This window comes from Pan paniscus, chromosome 4, assembly GCF_029289425.2.
Source record: "Pan paniscus chromosome 4, NHGRI_mPanPan1-v2.0_pri, whole genome shotgun sequence".
NCBI classification, from domain to species: Eukaryota; Metazoa; Chordata; class Mammalia; order Primates; family Hominidae; genus Pan; species Pan paniscus.
In genome coordinates this window covers 136,602,824-136,622,774 of record NC_073253.2, presented here as the reverse complement: position 1 = coordinate 136,622,774, position 19,951 = coordinate 136,602,824, and the positions used below count along the sequence as shown (strand labels likewise).

The 19,951-nt window shown below is 44.4% G+C and overlaps 1 protein-coding gene across 8 annotated transcripts in view; it reads right to left on the bottom strand.

Moving 5' to 3' along the window:
* The window catches only part of LOC100979108 (protocadherin gamma-C3), a 191,335-nt gene that overhangs the window by 139,559 nt on the left and 31,825 nt on the right, over positions 1-19,951 (bottom strand). Inside the window, exon 1 of one of the 8 annotated variants that reach the window (XM_014345015.5) lies at positions 15,205-19,619. The exons of 4 other annotated variants lie outside the window; for them this stretch is intronic. In XM_014345015.5, the coding sequence (XP_014200501.1) occupies positions 15,205-17,718 (2,514 nt within the window). In that variant the 5' untranslated portion in view covers positions 17,719-19,619. Of the gene's footprint in view, positions 1-31; positions 4,505-6,075; positions 9,423-10,270; positions 13,654-15,204; positions 19,620-19,951 lie in introns of those variants that run through there. 3 more of the 8 variants (XM_034960655.3, XM_014345026.5, XM_014345028.5) reach the window with 3 other exon arrangements.

Below are 19,951 nucleotides of genomic sequence, written 5' to 3'. Positions count from 1 at the left end.
TTTATGGAAGGAAAGGTTTGAAGAAACTCACCTTTTGCAAATTGCCTGAATTAGAAGGCATTTCTGGATTGTCATTACTTTCAAACCAAGACGCTTCATCACATAGAAGATCTTGTGGTGCAGCATTTTCAGCCTTTATATTGGGAAATTTAAACTCGGTGTTTGAGGAATGTGAGGCAGCACACAGATTGTAGGAATAAGGCAAAGTCCTTTCGCTGTAGGTGGGGAGAACTCCAGGTACAGTCTTGAAGCAGACACCAGGCTGAAAGTAGCCCTCAGTGGCGGGTCTGGAGGAGCGTCGCAGGCGCAGGGAGATTGCCAGAATCACCGCGAGGAGGAAGAGCACTGAGATCAAGGCCAACGCCACTACTAGGTGAAACTGCAGCTCCGCCTGAGGGTCAGAGGGAGTGGGGCGGTCGCTAAGGTCAGGTTGTATCTCTTGCAAGCTATCTGCGAAGATTAGGTGCAGCGTGACGGTGGCTGAAAGAGGCGGCTGTCCTCCATCACGCACAGTGACCAGCAGGCGCTGGCGGGCGGCCTCCCTGTCGCCCAAGGTACACGCCGTGCGCACCTCACCCGTGCGCAGCCCCAGGCTGAACAGCCCGGGCTCGCTGGCCTGCACAATGTGGTAGGACAGCCAGGCGTTGTATCCCGAGTCTGCGTCCACCGCCACCACCTTGGTCACCAGGTAGCCAGGCTCTGCAGAGCGCGGCACCATATCGAAGAGCGCGGAGCCGTCGGGCCCCAGAGCTGGGTATAGCACCCGCGGTGCATTGTCGTTGCGGTCGTCCACCAACACGCGCAGGCTCACGTTGGCGCTGAGCGTAGGCGAACCCTGGTCGCGGGCCTGCAGAGTGAGCTCGAAGGCACGCAGCTGCTCGTGGTCGAAGGCTCGCTGCGCGAACACCACCCCGCTCCGCGCGCTCACGGACACGTAGGATGACAGCTCCCGCGGCTCCAGGTCACTAGCCACGATGTAGTAGGAGACAAGGCCATTAGGTCCCAAGTCGGGATCCGAGGCGCTGACATGCGCAATGGAGGCTCCAGGCGGATTGTTCTCAGCTACATGCACGGTGTAGGAGGCCTGGTGGAAAACGGGAACGTTGTCGTTGACGTCAAGGATGTGCAGAGTGATGGTCTTGCTGGAGGAGAGCGGTGGATTGCCTTTGTCGGTAGCTGTGATCGTCACATTGTATTCTGGGATCTGCTCCCGGTCCAGGGCTCCAACTGTCACCAACCTGTATGTGTTTTTGGTATCTTGAACGATTTTAAAGGGGAACTTTCCTTTTAGTTGGCATAGGATTTCTCCATTAAATCCAGAATCTAGATCACGTGTTTTGATCAGGGCAACGGCAGTCCCCAGCTCAGCATCTTCTTGTATATGTTGGGATTCAGAAGCCAGGGTTATCTCCGGGGCATTGTCATTTTCATCTGAAATATCTATCTGTACTTTACAATATGCAGTGTGATGTCCACCATCTTTTGCTTCCACCCCAATTGTGTAGCTATCTCTCTCTTCAAAGTCCAGTTCTCCAATAGTGGTGAGTTCCCCCGTTTTACTGTCCAGCTTGAACAGTTGTCTCACTTCCTTACCAATATTGATGAAGGCATAGATGATTTCGGCATTGATGCCCTCATCCATGTCAATGGCCATCACTTTTAATACCGAGGAGCCAGCGGGCAGGTTCTCTGCAACACTGACCCTGTACATGTCCTGAGTAAATACTGGGGGGTTATCATTTGCATCTGCGACAATTATCCTGATCTGGGTGGTACAGCTTCTGGAGGGCTCGCCCCCATCCACAGCTGTGAGGACCAGGTGGTGATGTGGCTGCTCTTCCCTGTCCAGGGGTGCTTTCAGTACTAGCTCTGGGTACCTACTGCCATCCAGGTTCTCCTTCTGAATCAAAGAGAAGTGCGGATCAGGGCTGAGGTAGTACCGCTGCAGCGAATTGAGACCTACATCAGGATCTTGCGCAGATTCCAGGGCAAATGTGGCTCCAGTGAGCGCCAGTTCGCTGATTTCCAGCTCAGTGATATTTTGGCTAAAGGTCGGTGGGTTGTCGTTAATATCCTGGATCAGCACAATTACATGAAAAAAGTTTAAATGCTTTTCAGCAACCATTTCAAATTCCAGAACACACGTCGACTTCTTGCCACAAATCTCCTCTCGGTCTATACGGTCGCTCACAAGTAAGTTCCCATTTTCGGGGCTCACGGTAAATAATTTCTTCTCTGCAATAACCCGCAGGTTCCTAGTAGGTAAATCCCCCACGCCAAACCCCAGGTCCTTGGCGAGGTTCCCTACCAGCGAGCCCCTGTCCAGCTCCTCGGGAATAGCGTAGCGGATCGGTTCAGAGAGCGCCTGGCCTAACAAAGAGAGCAGGAAGAGAAATAGCATTCGCCTCTGCCCTGCTGGGCCCCTCCATCCGGAGCTATTTCCCATCCCGCTCTCTGCGCCTTTGCCTTTCTAAATCCGAGGAGAGGAGATCTTTAAATAATCCCAAGAGTTCTCCGAGCAGGACCAACTATTTGCTTTGTCTTGGTGCTTGGGTTCTCTAATGGGTGTCTCCGCTGCAGGAAGCCTGATAGAGAGTGCACTTTTCTTCCGAGTTGGCTGCGGCGGGAGGAGCCAATATTTTGCACAGCACTAGCCAAGAGCGGCACCCGGCGCCTCTGCTGCAGAACTGCAGTAATGGTGACTAAATCAGCTCCAAATAAGGAGCCAGTTAGGAGAAAAATCGGCAGTGTACTGATAGTGATACTTTCTTCCCATTTTAAAAGGACTTTTAAAAAACATTAAATATACTTACTATATCTTTAGTCTGTTATTTCTTTTAATTTGAGATTTATCCGTCCAAATCAAGTACCTTTTACTTGTCAAAGGGCAGAGATAATCTTGCTCAATCCCGTCACCTTTTTAGTTTCCATTTTCATAAAATGGTCATAATAATATCTTCTCTGCTTACTCTAGTAGAAATGAGGGCCAAATAAAATAATACATAGAAAATCATACAAATGAAAGCTATTTTTGGTGATGGCAGAAGGCGTAGTATAAAGAGGCTTGAAATATCAGCTTCACGTGTATTCTTATTGCATTCTATTTCCTTTACTTCTAACTTCTAAAAGTTATAATGTCATAGCTTTTAGTTTTATTCTATGTTTCACTTTCTTCTCTTTTATCTTTATTATCTCCCCCCAAAAGAAGTTAAAGGTAATGAGGAAATGATTGACCTTATAAAATAGAAGTATAGTAAAAAGCAAGAGGGTCTCTTTTCCTTTGTTTCCAAGTATCTACTTTTAATTAAATAAGTATGATTGAAAACTTTTTTTTTTCTATAGAGGTGGGGTTTTACTATGTTGCCCAGGCTGGGCTAGAACACCTGGCTTTAAGCAATCATCCCACCTCAGCGTCCCAAATTGCTGGGATTATAGTCATGAACCACCCTGGCCCAAATGAAAAACTTTTACAAAGGATGTTTTTTCATACTACATCACAATTGTCCTGAAATGTACTGTTTCTTCTCAAGTAGCCTAACAATGATGCATTGTTAGGATTGGGGAGTGAATTGTAAGTCCTTATAATTATATTATTTAATTATGTAAGTAATCTTCCTGTCCACTTTTCCTTGGTCCCCAGTTTACCATCTGATCATCCTAACTTTTTGTTATTTACACTTTTCCCTGGTCAATAACATGCCATTTTCCATGTTTCTGACAGGTGTCTTACAGTTTTAATTCCATTTTCAAACCAGAAAATCTTCCTAAAGAAATTATCTTTAGCCTACATAATATATTGTTACTCTAAAACTAGGCAAGTGTGCAGCAATAAGCAATGAGTTCCACACCGAATTCACCTTATAGTGGAAAAGCATTATAGCATCTTAAACTACTCACAGTATCCAGAATTCTAGACAGCCACTCATTGTCACCTTTATACAAACATCAAAAATATAACTGACTCAAGACTTTGCTCCAAAACATTCCAAAGCAAGTGCCTTCCAACCCAATGCCAAGTGTTCATTGTATGAACACTTCAATTAGTATGAAAAATTATTCTTCAGAACACATATAAAACTAAAGATTCAGATATTTAAAAGTATATGGTATATACAGTACATACATTCAAAATGTATGGATCAAGCATTTTATAGTCTGTTAGTAGTTTATAGAGGGTTTAAAGATATTTTTCCATTGCACAAAACATTTAACTCAGAGGAAATGTACCCAAATCTATAACCTTTACTTTTTTCCCAAACACCTACCCTAAGAAGCATATAACATTTTCTTTTAAAAAAAATGGAAAAGCAAGTTTTCACATAGGAGTGAATGATGTCAACACCTACTGTATAGATTCGCTTGTTACTCTTTGGATGCATTCACTATTCGGTGAGTTTGTACATTTTACATTTTGGTCAGAATGTCCGTGTGTATGTATGTGTGTTTGTGTGTGTGTACGTGTGTATATATATGTGTGTGTATATGTATATAGATATAGATATACTTGAATGCTCTTTAAGAATGTTTAAAAAATAAAAATCAAGTGGTCTTAGGTTCTTTAATGTGTCAATTAACCTTTCATGTGGTTGAGTAATGTAGCTTACTATCCCATTTGTAATATTTTATTACCTTTTCCCCTTATTTAGTCGTTATTTGAAGCTGATGCTCAAGGTGTTAAAAGTACAAAATTTGAAGGATTAAGAATATTTTAATAAGAAGCATCTGAAAATCATCTTCAGCAAATCAGATGCAGAAGGGAAATCTAGTAGTTCTTTCATTACATAACACATCCTCCTGGAATTTGAGGCGCATAGACCAGTATTTCATTAAGACAAATCTATTAATTTAAGATGAGCACATATGTTAGATATGAAATTTAAAATTTTGAACCATCTTTAAGTTGAGTTCTTTTTTTTCAAATACAACCTTAAACTCAAGTAATAAAGAAGAATTGCACCTACACTTAAAGAAACGCTAACATTGCAGTAGGTATTGATTCTAATAAGTAAAGGGTTTATCTATAACAGAAGATGCCAGGAGTGTGACATATTTACATTTATTGAGTGCAGCAGTATGTAACTCTCTGGAGGCTTTACATCACAGAACGAAGCCCAACTTTAAGGTTCCTTTACACTGATTTCTTCTCTCAACAAGCCCACATATCCAATAACTACATGGCTTAACACAAACTTTCCAGACTTTAGAATGCTACATGTTATCATTAATATAAATTTTATCTACTTTTCTGATATTTATTTATTTATTTATTTATTTATTTATTTATTTATTTTGAGACGGAGTCTCGCTCTGTTTCCCAGGCTGCAGTGCAGTGGCGCGATCTCGGCTTACTGCAAGCTCCGCCTCCCGGGTTCACCCCATTCTCCTGCCTCAGCCTTCCGAGTAGCTGGGACTACAGGCGCCTGTCACCACGCCCGGCTAATTTTTTGTATTTTTAGTAGAGACAGGGTTTCACCGTGTTAGCCAGGATGGTCTCGATCTCCTGACCTCGTGATCCGCCCACCTCAGCCTCCCAAAGTGCTGGGATTACAGGCGTCAGCCACCGCACCCGGCCTCTTTTCTGATATTTATGACCCAGAAGTTCTCTGTACCTTTCCACTGATTTATGTAAATACTGTAAATTATTTCCTTAAACAAATTTCAGGTAGACTAAAATATCAGTCCTATACATTATCCTTTCCAAAACACATTCACTAATGGTGTCTAGGCAGACACTCAAAAGAGAACAATATATCTAACAATTTGAATAAATAAAACATCTTTTCTATTAATAGAACTGCGGTTCCAATATAACAAAATATTTGGGTAAAATGATTATATTTAACCACTTTCCTTTAAGGTATTTGTTTCACTTAAGTCTACAGATATCAGCTAGACTTCCCAAAACAGAATTTGAAAACAAATGGAGAAAGCATGAATTATATAAAAAATTAATCTCCAATACAGCAAATAATGTTCCACTATTTACATAACTAGCTGATTCTGAATATGACAGAAACATGAAAAAGGAAACAAATGAAAATGTTCTGGTCATCCTTACCGAAAGAGAAAACTAACCTGAACACGCCGTTCTTCTTTGTTTGCATCTACCTTATCAGACATCAGAAGAGGCTCGCTTTTCTCACAGCTCTCTTCACTAAGGAGCGTGTCTGCATAGTTGGGCTGGGGAAAGATCAGGTGACTCTTCCTCGAGTCCGCGGTGAGGGAGACCTCGTGGGAATAGGTCTGCAGGAAAGCCCGAACCCCATCCACGCCCACAAAGTGCGAGGCTGGCACACCCGCCAACCTGCTGCCTTCAGCCTGAAGCAGGCGTGACTTGTGCCAGCGCCTCAGTCTGAGCACCAGCAGCACGATGACGAAGGCCAGGAAGACGCAGGAGACTGCAGCCACTGCCACCACAAGATAGAGTGTGAGGTCCAGATCCTCAGGGTCAATGGGGGTCTTGATACTGCCTAGGTCAGCCAGGATGTCAGGGATCCTGTCGGCCACGGCAACGGTGACCGTGACGGTGGCTGACAGAGGGGGCTGGCCATGGTCTTCGACGGCCACCACGAGGCTCTGCTTGAGCGCGTCTCTGTCCAGCAGGGCTCGCGCTGTGCGCACCTCGCCCGTGTGCAGCCCAACCGCAAAGAGTCCTGGCTCGCTGGCCTTAAGCAGGCGGTAGGACAGCCAGGCGTTCTGGCCTGAATCTTTGTCCACCGCTACCACCTTGGTCACCAGGTAGCCAGGTTCTGCGGAGCGAGGCGCCAGCTCCACGCCCGTGGAACCGTCTGTGGGGAGGGCGGGGTACAGGATCTCGGGCATATTGTCGTTCTGGTCCAGCACAAACAGGCTCAGCGACACGTTGCTGCTAAGTGGAGGGTTCCCACTGTCGCTGGCTGTCACCCACAACTGTAGGTCTCTCAACTGCTCATAGTCGAAGGATCTCAGCGCATACAGGACACCGGTGTCAGAGTTAATGGATACATAGGAGGACAAGGGCGCCCCCTGAAATGTGTCTTCAGCCAGGGAGTAGGTGACTTGAGCGTTGTCGCCGCTGTCGGGGTCATGGGCTGTCACAGAGAAGATAGAGACACCTCTGGGATTGTTTTCTGGGACAGAGGTGGAGTAGGAGGCTTGAGGGAAATTGGGTGGGTTGTCATTAACGTCTGCTACTTTCAAGGGGATGTGGCTTTCTGTAGAGAGGGGCGGGGTTCCATGGTCCATGACGGTTAAAGTGATATTATAATCTGAAGTCTCTTCTCTGTCCAGGTCTCTAGTTGTTAATAGGTGATAGTAATTATCAACTGACTTCTCCAATTTAAAAGGCAAGTTCCTAGGAATAGAGCATGCAATCTCACCATTTTCTCCAGAATCACCATCATGTACGCTAAACAGCGCGATTACAGTTCCGGGAAGACAGTCTTCAGACAGCGAACTGGTCAGAGAGGTGAGGATCACTTCGGGGGCATTGTCATTCACGTCCTGTACTGTGACCACCACCTTAGCGCTGGCAACAAGAGCGCCTCCATCCTGAGCTACCACTTCCATGAGGTAGAATCTGGATTCTTCATAGTCCAGTGATTGTAGAGTTGAGATTTCCCCCAGGTTGGAATCAAGTTGGAAAGTCTCCGAAATTTTTTCTTCTTCATTGCGAAAAGAGTAGGTCAATTTCCCGTTTATTCCCTCATCTGGATCCGTGGCGGTTAGCATGAGCAGCCGAGTGCCCACAGGTATGTTCTCTGGAACACTTACGCTGTACTCGGATGGGGTGAACAGGGGCGCATTGTCGTTTGCGTCGAGGACCGTAACATGGATGTGCGTGGTGCCGGAGAGTACCGGGTCTCCGCCATCTAAAGCTGTGAGGAGGAGGTCGTGAACAGTCTCTTTCTCGCGGTCTAGGGGCTGTTCCAACACCAGCTCCGGATACTTTTGTCCATCAGTTCCGATTACCACATCCAGAGAGAAGTGCAGATTGGAGCTGAGCTGGTAACTCCGGAGGGAGTTCACACCCACATCCGCATCCCGCGCGAAGGGAAGCACTAACCGTGTCCCTGCAGCCGCATTTTCATTAACTTTTACTTTTAACTCTTCATCCCGGAAACGCGGGAAGTTATCATTAATATCGATTATTTCTACTTCTACTCCATAAATTTTCATTTTGTTCTCAACCAAGATGTTAAAGTTCACCACACACAGTGGGCTCTGAGCGCAGAGCTCCTCCCGGTCTATCCTGCCCGCGGTGACCAAGCTGCCGCTTCGCGGGTTCAGGGCAAAAAGCTGCGTCCTGCCTCTGGAGACGATGCGGACTCCGCGCTGCGCCAGCTCCTGGGGCTCCAGCCCAAGGTCCTTGGCTATGTTGCCGACGAAGGAGCCTTTGTCCAGCTCCTCCGGCATCGAGTAGCGGATCTGCCCGGATCCTGGCTCGCACAGCGTCCCCAGGAGCATGAAGGGCAGCAGCAGCTCTCCGCAGCCCCAGCCCCTAGGTGGACTCGCCATTGCCTTCTCTCTGCCCAATTTTCTCTTAGTTCTGGTTCAGCCTGCTGTTTCCTTATTTATCTAAAGCCGATGGGTACATATTCCCTGACGAAAATGGGCGTGGAGGGTTGGCTTTTCGTAGGAGCTTGTCTGGTCTGTGTGTTTAGTATGGAGGGAGCAGAGTCGGGTCGCCTCTGCGGCAGCTTCTTTCCCACTTTGGTCAACAGCGACGCTCAGAGTCCTAACCAGTGACTGCACCAAATTCCATTTTTATTTCTCCTAAGTTTAGTTATAATTTTATTTCTAATAATGTTGCCATATCCTTAATGTTTAACTGTGTAGCGTTGTTTATGACCGTTAATTCAGCTTTAATTCTGAATAGCAAGACTTCCACAATCCCTGGGATCAATATGATTATTAGATTTCAATACCTTACAAAAATTTTATTTAATGCGTCATCGGGGGAGCCTATGTCCTTTATTTACCTCTTATCTATATTTAGTCCATTAAATTAGGACATTCAAATTCTTACCTTTGTAGGATTCAAGATTTCATCTCTTTATTAGGATAAATTTAGGAAAACGTGCTTATTTGCATATAAGAATACCAAGGAAACAAACCCAGTTCTCCATGCACCTTTCCAAACAGGCCTACTGATTTATGTAAGTTATATTAGCTGTCATATGCAGAAGAAATAAAGATCTTTGTTACTTGTGAGGACTTTGAGAAATTCTCTCCACTATCTCAGACAGCGTTTGAGTTGGGTTAACTATGCATTTTTATGTTTTTCTATTACCATGTTCAAATATTTGTAGTTCCAGTGACAACCAGTATAGTAACTGTGGAGGATGGGGTTTTATTTCATCATCCATGCAGGAAAGCATGAGCAGATACTTGTTGAGCAGTACTGAGTGACCTTTCTATGTTGAGACAGATATTTACTGCTATCATCTTTATATGACAACAGAAATAGAAAAACCTCTTGATTGAAAAAAAAGGACATTTCAGAAAGTCATTTTATTTAATAACACTTTCATAGAAAACTAAGAAAATTAAAATTCTATATAATTAGGAAATTCAAAAGCAAAGTTTTAAGTAATATTTTGTAGAAAATGATGTGAACATAGGTTGTAACATTTTTCTCAATGTGTAGTTTTTCTCAAGAGCAATTTGTTAAAATGCATGTTAGAGAATGATTTCTCACATTTGTTAAATGCACTCTTTCTAGCAGACACCTCAGACCTCAAACATTGCCTGTCCCTTAGAAATACATTTGTGATTCCAAGACATTTAGCTTACTGAGTGTTGGTCTTCAAGTCAATGGGACAATGTCCTACCCATGCCCTGTGATTAACAAGCCATGCCATTATGCAAAAGTCTTTCTTCTTTGTTTCCCAATTTCCAAAGCCTACTAAAATGAAGACTCTCTTTACTCTGAAGTACTATGATTCTAAGAGGAAGTAAAACTAAAATTTGAATAACAAAGAGCCTGAAGGTGAAAGTAATTGCCTAAAGTCTCAATAGCAACAAATCTGCAGAGAGAAGTAATGTAAAGATGAGGAAGAAAAAGAAATACAGTGCAATATCTCATGTGATAAAGGTTTGCAATCATGGGTAAATAAATCTCACATTTCAGAGAGAAAACACTTAAAATTCAGTTAGATAAGATTAAGACAATTAAGGCACAACATTGGCCAAATCTAACTCACAGACAAAGAAATACGCAGTGGAACTTCCTACCCAAATTAGGTGAAACAATAAAGCCAGAAGTGAAAATAAATTAATTAAAGCTCACCTTCAAAATAGTATCTGAGGCAAAAGGGACCCCAGCGGCTCCATGATTTGTATTTTGTTCCCAAGAGGCATTGTCACAGAGGAGATCTTGCGCGGGAACCAATTCCGGGGTTATGTTCAGAAAATTGAACTCTGTCTTGGCTGATTGTGAGGCAACACACAGGTTGTAGGAATAGGGCAATGTTCCCTCACTATAACTGGGGAGAACCCCAGGTCCAGGCTTGGAGCTGAGACCAGGCTGAAAACAGTCCCAAGCATCTGACCTGGAAGAGCGTCGCAGGCGTAGGGAGATTGCCAGAATCACCGCGAGGAAGAAGAGCACTGAGATCAAGGCCAAGGCCACCACCAGGTAAAACTGCAGTTCTGCCTGGGGGTCAGAGGGCTCTGGGCGGTCGCTGAGGTCTGGCAATACCTCTTGCAGGCTATCCGCGAAGATTAGGTGCAGCGTGGCGGTGGCGGAGAGTGGCGGCTGTCCTCCATCACGCACAGCGACCAGCAGGCGCTGGCGGGCCGCGTCCCTGTCGCCCAAGGCACGCGCTGTGCGCACCTCACCCGTGCGCAACCCCAGGCTGAAGAGCCCGGGCTCGCTGGCCTGCAGCACGTGGTAGGACAGCCAAGCGTTGTGTCCTGAGTCTGCGTCCACCGCCACCACCTTGGTCACCAGGTAGCCGGGCTCTGCGGCGCGTGGCACCATATCGAAGAGGGCGGAGCCATCAGACCCCAGCGCGGGGTACAGCACCCGTGGCGCATTGTCATTGAGGTCGCCCACTAACACGCGCAGGCTCACGTTGGCGCTGAGCGCGGGCGAGCCCTGGTCGCGGGCCTGCAGTGTGAGCTCGAAGGCGCGCAGCTGCTCATGATCGAAGGCGCGCTGCGCGAACACCACCCCGCTCTGCGCGCTCACGGACACGTAGGATAAAATCTCCCGCGGCTTCAGGTCGCTCGCTACGATGGAGTAGGAAACTTGGCCATTGGGGCCCAAGTCAGGGTCAGAGGCACTGATTTGAGCGATAGAGGCGCCAGGAGGATTGTTCTCTGCCACGTGAACCATGTAGGAAGTCTGTTGGAAAACTGGGGCATTATCGTTGACGTCGGAGATGTGCAGGGTGACAATTATGCTGGAGGAGAGGGGCGGCTTGCCCCCGTCGGTGGCTGTGATGGTGAGATTGTATTCTGGGATCTCCTCCCGGTCCAGAGCGCCGTCTGTCACTAGTTTGTAATAGTTCTTTGAGGAAGATTTCAAAATAAACTTGGCATTTCCCAACACTTGGCAGTAAACTTCTCCATTTTCTCCAGAGTCTCTGTCTCTCGTTTTTATCAAGGCGATCACTGTTCCTGGTGGCGAATCCTCCGGTAGGGGAGTAAATACTGAAGTCACAATAACTTCAGGTGCACAATCGTTGTCATCAAGAATTTCAACTTGGATACTGCAGTGGGCTGCTAGATCTCCAGGATCTTTTGCTTCGATACTCAGAGTGTAACTACTTGCAATCTCAAAATCCAAATCATCCTTTGTCGTGATTTCTCCTGTTTTTTCATTTAAGTTGAAAAAGTGTTTCACTTGTTCGTCCACATTATGAAAGGAGTAGGTGATCTCTGCGTTTATGCCTTCATCCCGGTCGGTGGCTGTCACCTGAAGCACAAAGAAGCCCGGCGGCACGTCCTCCCTCAGGGTGACCCTGTACACGTCCTGGCTGAACACTGGAGGGTTATCGTTGGCATCCGTGACTTTGATTCGGATTTGGGTCGTGCCACTTTGAGGTGGGTCTCCGCCATCCACAGCTGTGAGGACCAATTGATGTAAACTGTGCTCTTCTCTGTCCAGAGAATGTTGTAGAATCAACTCAGGATATTTACGACCATCTGGAGTCTGTTTCTCAGCGAGATCAAAGTACTCGTTGTCATTAAGGTGGTATCTTTGTAGTGAGTTAGGACCAACATCTGAATCCAGGGCTGGGTCAAGTGGAAATGTTGTACCTGGCTTAGTGGATTCGCCAATTTTTAAATTAATCTTAGTCTGTTTGAATAGCGGGGTATTATCATTTATATCCTGCACAATTACTGCTATGTAGAAAATATTTAGTGGATTTTCAGCGACAGTATCGAAATCCAGAACACACAGAGGCTGCTTCCCGCATATCTGTTCTCGGTCTATTCTGTCACTCACAAGTAAGTCTCCGCTTTCTGGGTTTACTGTGAAATATTCCTTCTCCGCGCTAACCCGCAGCTTCCGGGCTGGCAAGTCCCGGACGCTGAGCCCCAGATCCTTGGCGAGGTTTCCTACGACCGAGTTTTTGGCCAGCTCCTCTGGAATTGAATAGCGGATCTGGACTGGGAGAGCCCCGGGGAACAAAGACAACAGGAAGGGCAACAGTACCTGCAGCCACCGCACCAGCCCGCACCTCCCTGAGCTCGCCTTCATCTTCCGGCTCCCTTTGCTCCTTTGCCCATAGGAGGAATAAGCCTTCTGGGGATGGCAGAATCCGGGCTAAGGTCACTTTTCCTGCTTTTGTTTTCTGTTTCCGAATCTATACTGGCCTTCTCTGTGTGGTTGGTTTGTGCAGGAAGTTCCCCTCTAAGAGGCTCCCAAACGCTTCTCTTCGTTCTTTTGAACAACAGCGACGCTCAGAGGTTTTCTCAGGAAACTGCACTAATGGCTTGTCAATATTTGCTAAGAACTTTTTTCTTTTCTTTTCTTTTTTAATTTATAAAGTCTTCATTTGTTTTAAAATATGTGAAATATTCATATAGTTCCAAATTCAAAAGATGCATTCAGCATAGGTTCTTCCTTTCATCCCTGCTTTAGATGAGGAGAAATGCTTTCACAGGGGAAATGAGTGTTAAAGTTTCTTAGGTATCCTTCCGGAGATATGTCTTGTATAGGGCAACGGATTTTTATAAATATTCTGTCTCCTTCTTTACACAAATGTAAGCATACAACATACCATATTCTGCACATTGCTTTTTTATTTGTTATATCTTAAAGATCATATCAGTACATAGAGAGCTTTCCTATTTATTTCTTATAGTTATCTAGTGGCCCATAATATAGTTATCTAGTAGTCCATAATATGAATATACAACAATTTGTTTAATCAAAATTGTTATTTGCTAAAAGGAACCCACTGCCCATTCTAACAAAAACACATTTTAAAAAAAATTTGATTTTAGGTTATAAATTATCTACTGCTTTCCTAGGCCTTTAAAACATGTGGCACTCTCATTCTGGAATATATTCCTAATGCCAACACCTGAATATGCTTGACACAGTTTCAGACCAATTGAGCATTTCCAAATTATATTTTATGGCTTAATTACTTTAAACAATCTCTCCTCAGATGTAAGTTGTCTCTCAACATTCACTTGTTATTTCTGTTTTCTGCTCCCCAAGCCGGGTAACTGCATCATATCATATTCCAGCTTACTCTATGTATTGCACCACAACTTTCTATGAATACAAAACCATGTAGAAACTAAAACTCTCCTTTGTAAGTCAAATTGAGGCATATTCCACAGTCTATCACTACAACTTCCAGTTATCAAATTACACTAATTCGTGTAAGCATATGCATTCATGAATTTTGAATTCTCACAGAACTAAATGAAAGCACAAAGAACAAAAGTGTTGTATATCCCCTACACACAAAATATTTTCCCTCATATAAAATAATCCCAGAGCCACATGATGACAGAAATATCTGAAAGCAATTTGTAGCAATAGGGATGAGGCCACCTTACTAAGCAGCGTAAATCATATCAGTCCAGAACTCAAGTAACTCAACCTTTGAAAGAGGCTCACATGATGAAAAGAGAAAAGACTCCAAAAACTTATATTTTCCTTGGAAATCAAGAAAGTCTCAATAGTGATGTCATGATAGGCAATTTAAAAATTATTAAAGTTACTCCTAGAATCTACTTAAATATGACTGAAATTAACTTGGAAATATTTCTCATAATCACAGGAGTGCACCAGAGGAATCACACATAGTCACTTCTGGTGCATCTCAGAACAGCAAGAAGAAAATATTTGAAATATACCAGTTCATTGAGAAAATATCCTGTTAAAGTTATATCTAAAAGTTAAACTCATAAATTGCCAGTATTCTTAAATTGACGTTGCCTGTTATAATGCAAAATACCCTTTCAAGGAAGGAAAAGTAAACTTCAAGCAAAGCATGGTACTGTGTGAAAATAGGAAATTAAAAAACCCTCAGTCCAGATCCAACAATAGCTTCATGAGAAAGAATATTGTAAATGTGAATTTACACAATTGCCTTCTATTTCACAGGTCTCTTGTATCTTTTCAGGAACACCTAAGGGAAAAGGAAATTTATTCTTTATTTTACTTTATTTTATTTTACTTTTTGGAGACAGAGGCTTGCTCTGTTGCCCAGGCTGGAGTACAGTGTCATGATCTCAGCTCATTGCAACCTCTGCCTCCCAGGTTGAAGCAATTCTCATGCCTCAGCCTCCAGGGTAGCTGGGACTACAGGCGCACACCACCACGCCTGGCTAACTTTTTGTATTTTAGTAGAGACTGGGTTTCATCATGTTGCCCAGACTGGTCTTGAACTCCTGAGCTCAGGCAATCCATCCTCCTCACACTCCCAAAGTGTTAGGATTACAGGTGTGAGCCACCACACCCAGCACAGAAAAGGAAATTTAAGGAAATGAGGTGGCTCAGAGTTGTAAAATTAGAAAATTCTGGCTGAAACTACAACTGAATGAAGACCAAAAAGGATAAGTAATAAACAACATTTTTGTGTGGTAAATACTGTTGATCATTATTGGAAGGTCATCCACCAGTTTTCTTTAAAGCAATAAAATATTAAAAGAGGCACCTTTATTTGATATATTACATATAAAATGAGAGACATTTACACAACTCTTTGTCTATATTTCAGTGTGGTATGATCTACTATAAGATTGACTCACCTGAAGATTAGGGTCTCCTTTTGTTTCAAGTAAATCCTGAGTTATCAGAAGAGGCTCGCTTTTCTCACAACTCTCCCGGCTGATGAGCGTGTCTGCATAGCTGGGCTGGGAGAAGATCAGGTGACTCTTCCGCGAGTCCGCGGTGAGGGAGACCTCGTGGGAATAGGTCTGCAGGAAAGCCCGAACCCCGTCCACGCCCACAAAGTGCGAGGCAGGCACACCTGACAACCTGCTGCCTTCAGCGTGAAGCAGGCGTGACTTGTGCCAGCGTCTCAGCTTGAGTGCTAGCAGCACCGTGACAAAAGCCAGGAAGACGCAGGAGACAGCGGCCACTGACACCACGAGATAGAGTGTGAGGCCCGAGTCGTCTGGGTCTGCTGAAGGCTTGAGGCTGCCCAAGTCAGCCAGGACATCTGGGATGCTGTCGGCCACAGCCACAGTGAGTGTGACGGTGGCCGAGAGAGGGGGCTGGCCATGGTCCTGGACGACCACTACAAGGCTCTGCTTGAGCGCGTCTCTGTCCAGCAGGGCCCGTGCGGTGCGCACCTCGCCTGTGTGCAGCCCCACTGCAAATAGTCCCGGCTCGCTGGACTTGAGTAGGCGGTAGGACAGCCAGGCATTCTGACCTGAGTCTCTGTCCACTGCCACCACTTTGGTCACCAGGTAGCCGGAATCTGCGGAGCGGGGTGCCAGCTCCACACCAGTGGAGTCATCCGTAGGGAAGGTGGGGTACAGGATCTCAGGGACATTGTCGTTCTGGTCCAGCACAAAGAGGCTCAGTGACACATTGCTGCTGAGTGGAGGGTCTCCACTGTCACTGGCTGTCACCAGTAGCTGCAGGTCTCTAAACTGCTCATAGTCGAAGGAGCGAAGAGCATATAGGATCCCTGTATTGGAGTTGATGGAGACATAGGAGGACAGAGGTGCACCCTGGAAGGTGTCTTCGGCCAGGGAGTAAGTGATTCGGGCATTGTCACCACTGTCAGGGTCTTGAGCAGTCATAGATAAGATGGAGGCTCCTCTGGGGTTGTTTTCAGGAACGTAAGCAGAGTAGGAAGCATGAGGGAAAGTGGGTGGGTTGTCATTGATGTCCATCACCTGCAGTGAAATATGAGTTTCTGTAGACAGTGGAGGAGTTCCCTGGTCAGTGGCAGTTACAGTGATGTTATATTCTGAGACTTCTTCCCTGTCCAGTGTTCTGTGTGTCAACAACCGATAATAATTTCCATAGGTCTTTTCAAGTGTGAATGGCAGATTATCTGGAATAGAACATGTGACTAGGCCATTTCCTCCTGAGTCACTGTCATGCACGTTGAAAAGTGCAATTACTGTACCTGGGGAAGAAGTTTCCTGGACTGAGCTGGTGAGAGATGTAACTGTGACTTCTGGTGCGTTGTCATTTTCATCCAGAACTGTCACCAGTACCTTGCTTCTAGCTCGGAGACCAGGCCCATCATGGGCTTCTACATCTATGTCATAGAATCCAGAGTCCTCATAATCTAGATCCCCCAATATTGTTATATCCCCACTCAGAGAATTCAACTGAAATAGCTGTGATATTTTGTCTCTTACTTTCCGGAAAGAATACGTCACGTCTCCATTGGCTCCTTCATCTGGATCAGTGGCTTTTACGGTGAGTAGCCGAGTGCCTACAGGAACGTTCTCATGAACACTTACGTGGTACTCGGGCTGAGTGAACACGGGAGCATTATCGTTGGTATCCACAAGTATTATGAGAATCCTGGCAGTGCCAGAGCGAACCGGGTCACCTCCATCGAAGGCCGTGAGAACGAGGTGGTGAACCGCCTCTTCCTCGCGATCTAGAGCGCGTTCCAGCACCAGCTCTGGGTACTTAATCCCATCGGCCCCGCTTTGCACGTCCAGGGAAAAGTAACCGTTTGAGTTGAGCTGGTAACCCTGCAGGGAGTTTACCCCTACATCCGGATCAAAAGCTTCAGGAAGAGGAAATCTTGTCCCAGGATTTTCATTTTCAGCAACTTTTATTTCCCTCTGTTCTGTCCCAAAACTGGGTGGGTTATCATTAACATCGATTATTTCCACCTCTACCCGCAAAATCTTCACTGTATCTTCTAGAAGAATCTCCAGGTTTGTCACACAGTTTGGAGATCTGTCGCAGAGCTCCTCCCTGTCTATCCTACCCGCGGTGACCAAGGTGCCGCTGCGCGGGTTCAGGGCGAAAAGCTGCGTCCTACCTCTGGAGACGATACGGACTCCGCGCTCCGCCAGCTCCCGGGGCGCCAACCCCAGGTCCTTGGCGATGTTGCCCACCACTGAGCCTTCTTCCTGCTCCTCAAACACCGAGTAGCGGATCTGTTCGGCCCTGATTTCCACCAGAACCCCCAGGAGAAGGCAGATGTGGAGCAGCCGGGTGTGGTCTGGGCGAGCAGGAGGCGCCGCCATTACAACCCCGCCGCGGAGTCGCCTGTGCTTCGGTTTTCCCTCTGTCGAGGCCTGAGGAGCCCCAGGATCTTCTGGGTCCAAAATAAAGTGCATTCACAGCCGGAGCTCTCAGGGCTTCCGCTTGAAGCTTTCATAAAGCTCCAGAGCCAGTGCTTTGTGCTGCAGAAATCTTGTGATTCTGATTAAATTTCTGGTTTGTCTTTTCCCCCTGATTGGTGAACAGCGACACCCAGAGTCTTAACCTGTTACTGCAATTTATTCTTGGTTAAAAAAAGTTTATTTTTTATACACTTTTCTATTCCTATTTCTCCCAAGATAATAAAGTCAAATTCCTGTTTTTGATTTGCAATGAAAATTCAAGAATGATCCAAGTCTTCCTGTACAATAAACTTTATGAAGTTATTTATTTTCTTAGAGAAAATATGACGATTTTTTTTCCTAAAATGTGTTCTCCCTCTTTTCAGTTTTCACATTGTTCATCCCCACAGCCCATTCTCAGTATAGCGTATTGTGTGAGGGACATAATTATCTCTCCTAAAGACAAAGGTGGACTTGAAAAATGGATGAGACAGATAAGTGAAAAGACAGTGGGACAGGAACTAGGAGGTCTGGCTTTAGTCCCAATTTATGCAGTAACAAGTTTCCTCACATGAGTTGACCCTCTAGAACCTGGGGCAATGCTTCAATTCCCTTGCAAAAAACTCACCTACTGTTCAAGAGTTAGCCTTACCCTGTACAAATGAGATTGACAAATAGGATAATAGGTTTGGGAAGAGAATTTGCTCCTTAATTTTGTGTACAGTAGATTCTTGGCCACAAGCTATGCATATGACTATCTTGTTCACAATGTGTTCTCAATCTTTAGAACAATACCTTTCATAGAGTAGTAACTTTTATGAAACCTTTCAATGTTTCATGAATGACCAGTTCAAATGCAAAGCCTAAAACAATGGGTAAATAACTCTGATCTTAAAAATAAAAAGAAAAGTTAGACTGAATAACTATAAAGTGCAGATAATAGTTTAGTGATTTTTTCACATGACACATTCAGTATTATTTTACAATTTCTAACTTTACTTTAGCTCTCATTTTAGAAATAGCCAGTAAAAGGAAATGTTTTGGTAGCCGAACATGGATTATCATTGCATGTGCCATCGCTTTCTTTCTTATGAATACTTACAGTAATTTACTAATCTGTGAAAATTTGAGACAAAGCAGTACATCAGTTCTTAAGCTTATTCCTCACTTAACAATTAGCAGTAGAAATGACTCATACAAAAGGGCATTAGCTATACAGAATTTAAAAACCCTCAGACTTTGAGTGAGTAGATTAAACGTGTATTTCACAATCCTCAAAGACCGCACAAACTGCGGATGATTGAGAGGTGAAATAAGATGTTTGGAAATAAATTTGACAGTATGCATTAAAAAAACTCAACATGTTTATAGATTTAACTAATTCCTCAGAAATCTACACTAAAGAAACAAGAAGTATGGAAAACACTTTATAAACCCAAATGTTCATTACATTCTTTGTTTTAATAGAGACAAAATAGAAAGAGTATGAAAATAAATAATTTAGGAATGGTTAAGAAAATTATGAAATATCGTTGACTGAAATTATAGAGTGGGAATAATATTGACTCAAAGTTAGTGATGCAAATATAAAATTGGACAATATTTGCTACTTGTGATGAGACAAAGTGTTAAGAGTCTTAATAATTGGAAGGCTGTATTAAACATACATGTTGCTGCAAAAAGACAAACTAGAATGTAATTGACGAAGATGAACATAAACTTTAACTTGGGTGGGAAGAACTCTAAATACATTTATAAAGAGCTAAGAATAAAATGACTTGAAAATATAGTATTGCATATCAACTAAGAAAAGGCACTGCTATTACTAAGTGTTAACATCTAGGAAACAGGTCTCTTTAGCAAGATTTGCCAACCATACAGAAATGCCAACAGTAAAGATTGAAAATCAAATTGCCAAGACTACTGAGCAATCAAGAAAGCAATCTCCATCTATCTAGTACCCCCTCCCCCAGTAGATACCATCACTAGAACAATGAAAGAAAATCAAAATTACTTATACACCAATGAGAAGAAAATGCAATATATAATTTTTGTTTGTTTGTTTTTTTAGACAGAGTTTCCCTCCCATCACCCAGGCTGGAGTGCAGTGGCACACTCTTGGCTCACTACAATCTCCACCTCCCGGGCTCAAGCGATCCTCCTGTCTCAGCTTCCTGAGTAACTGGGACTACAGGCGCATGCCACCACACCCAACTAATTTTTGTAATTTTAGTAGACCGGGTTTTAC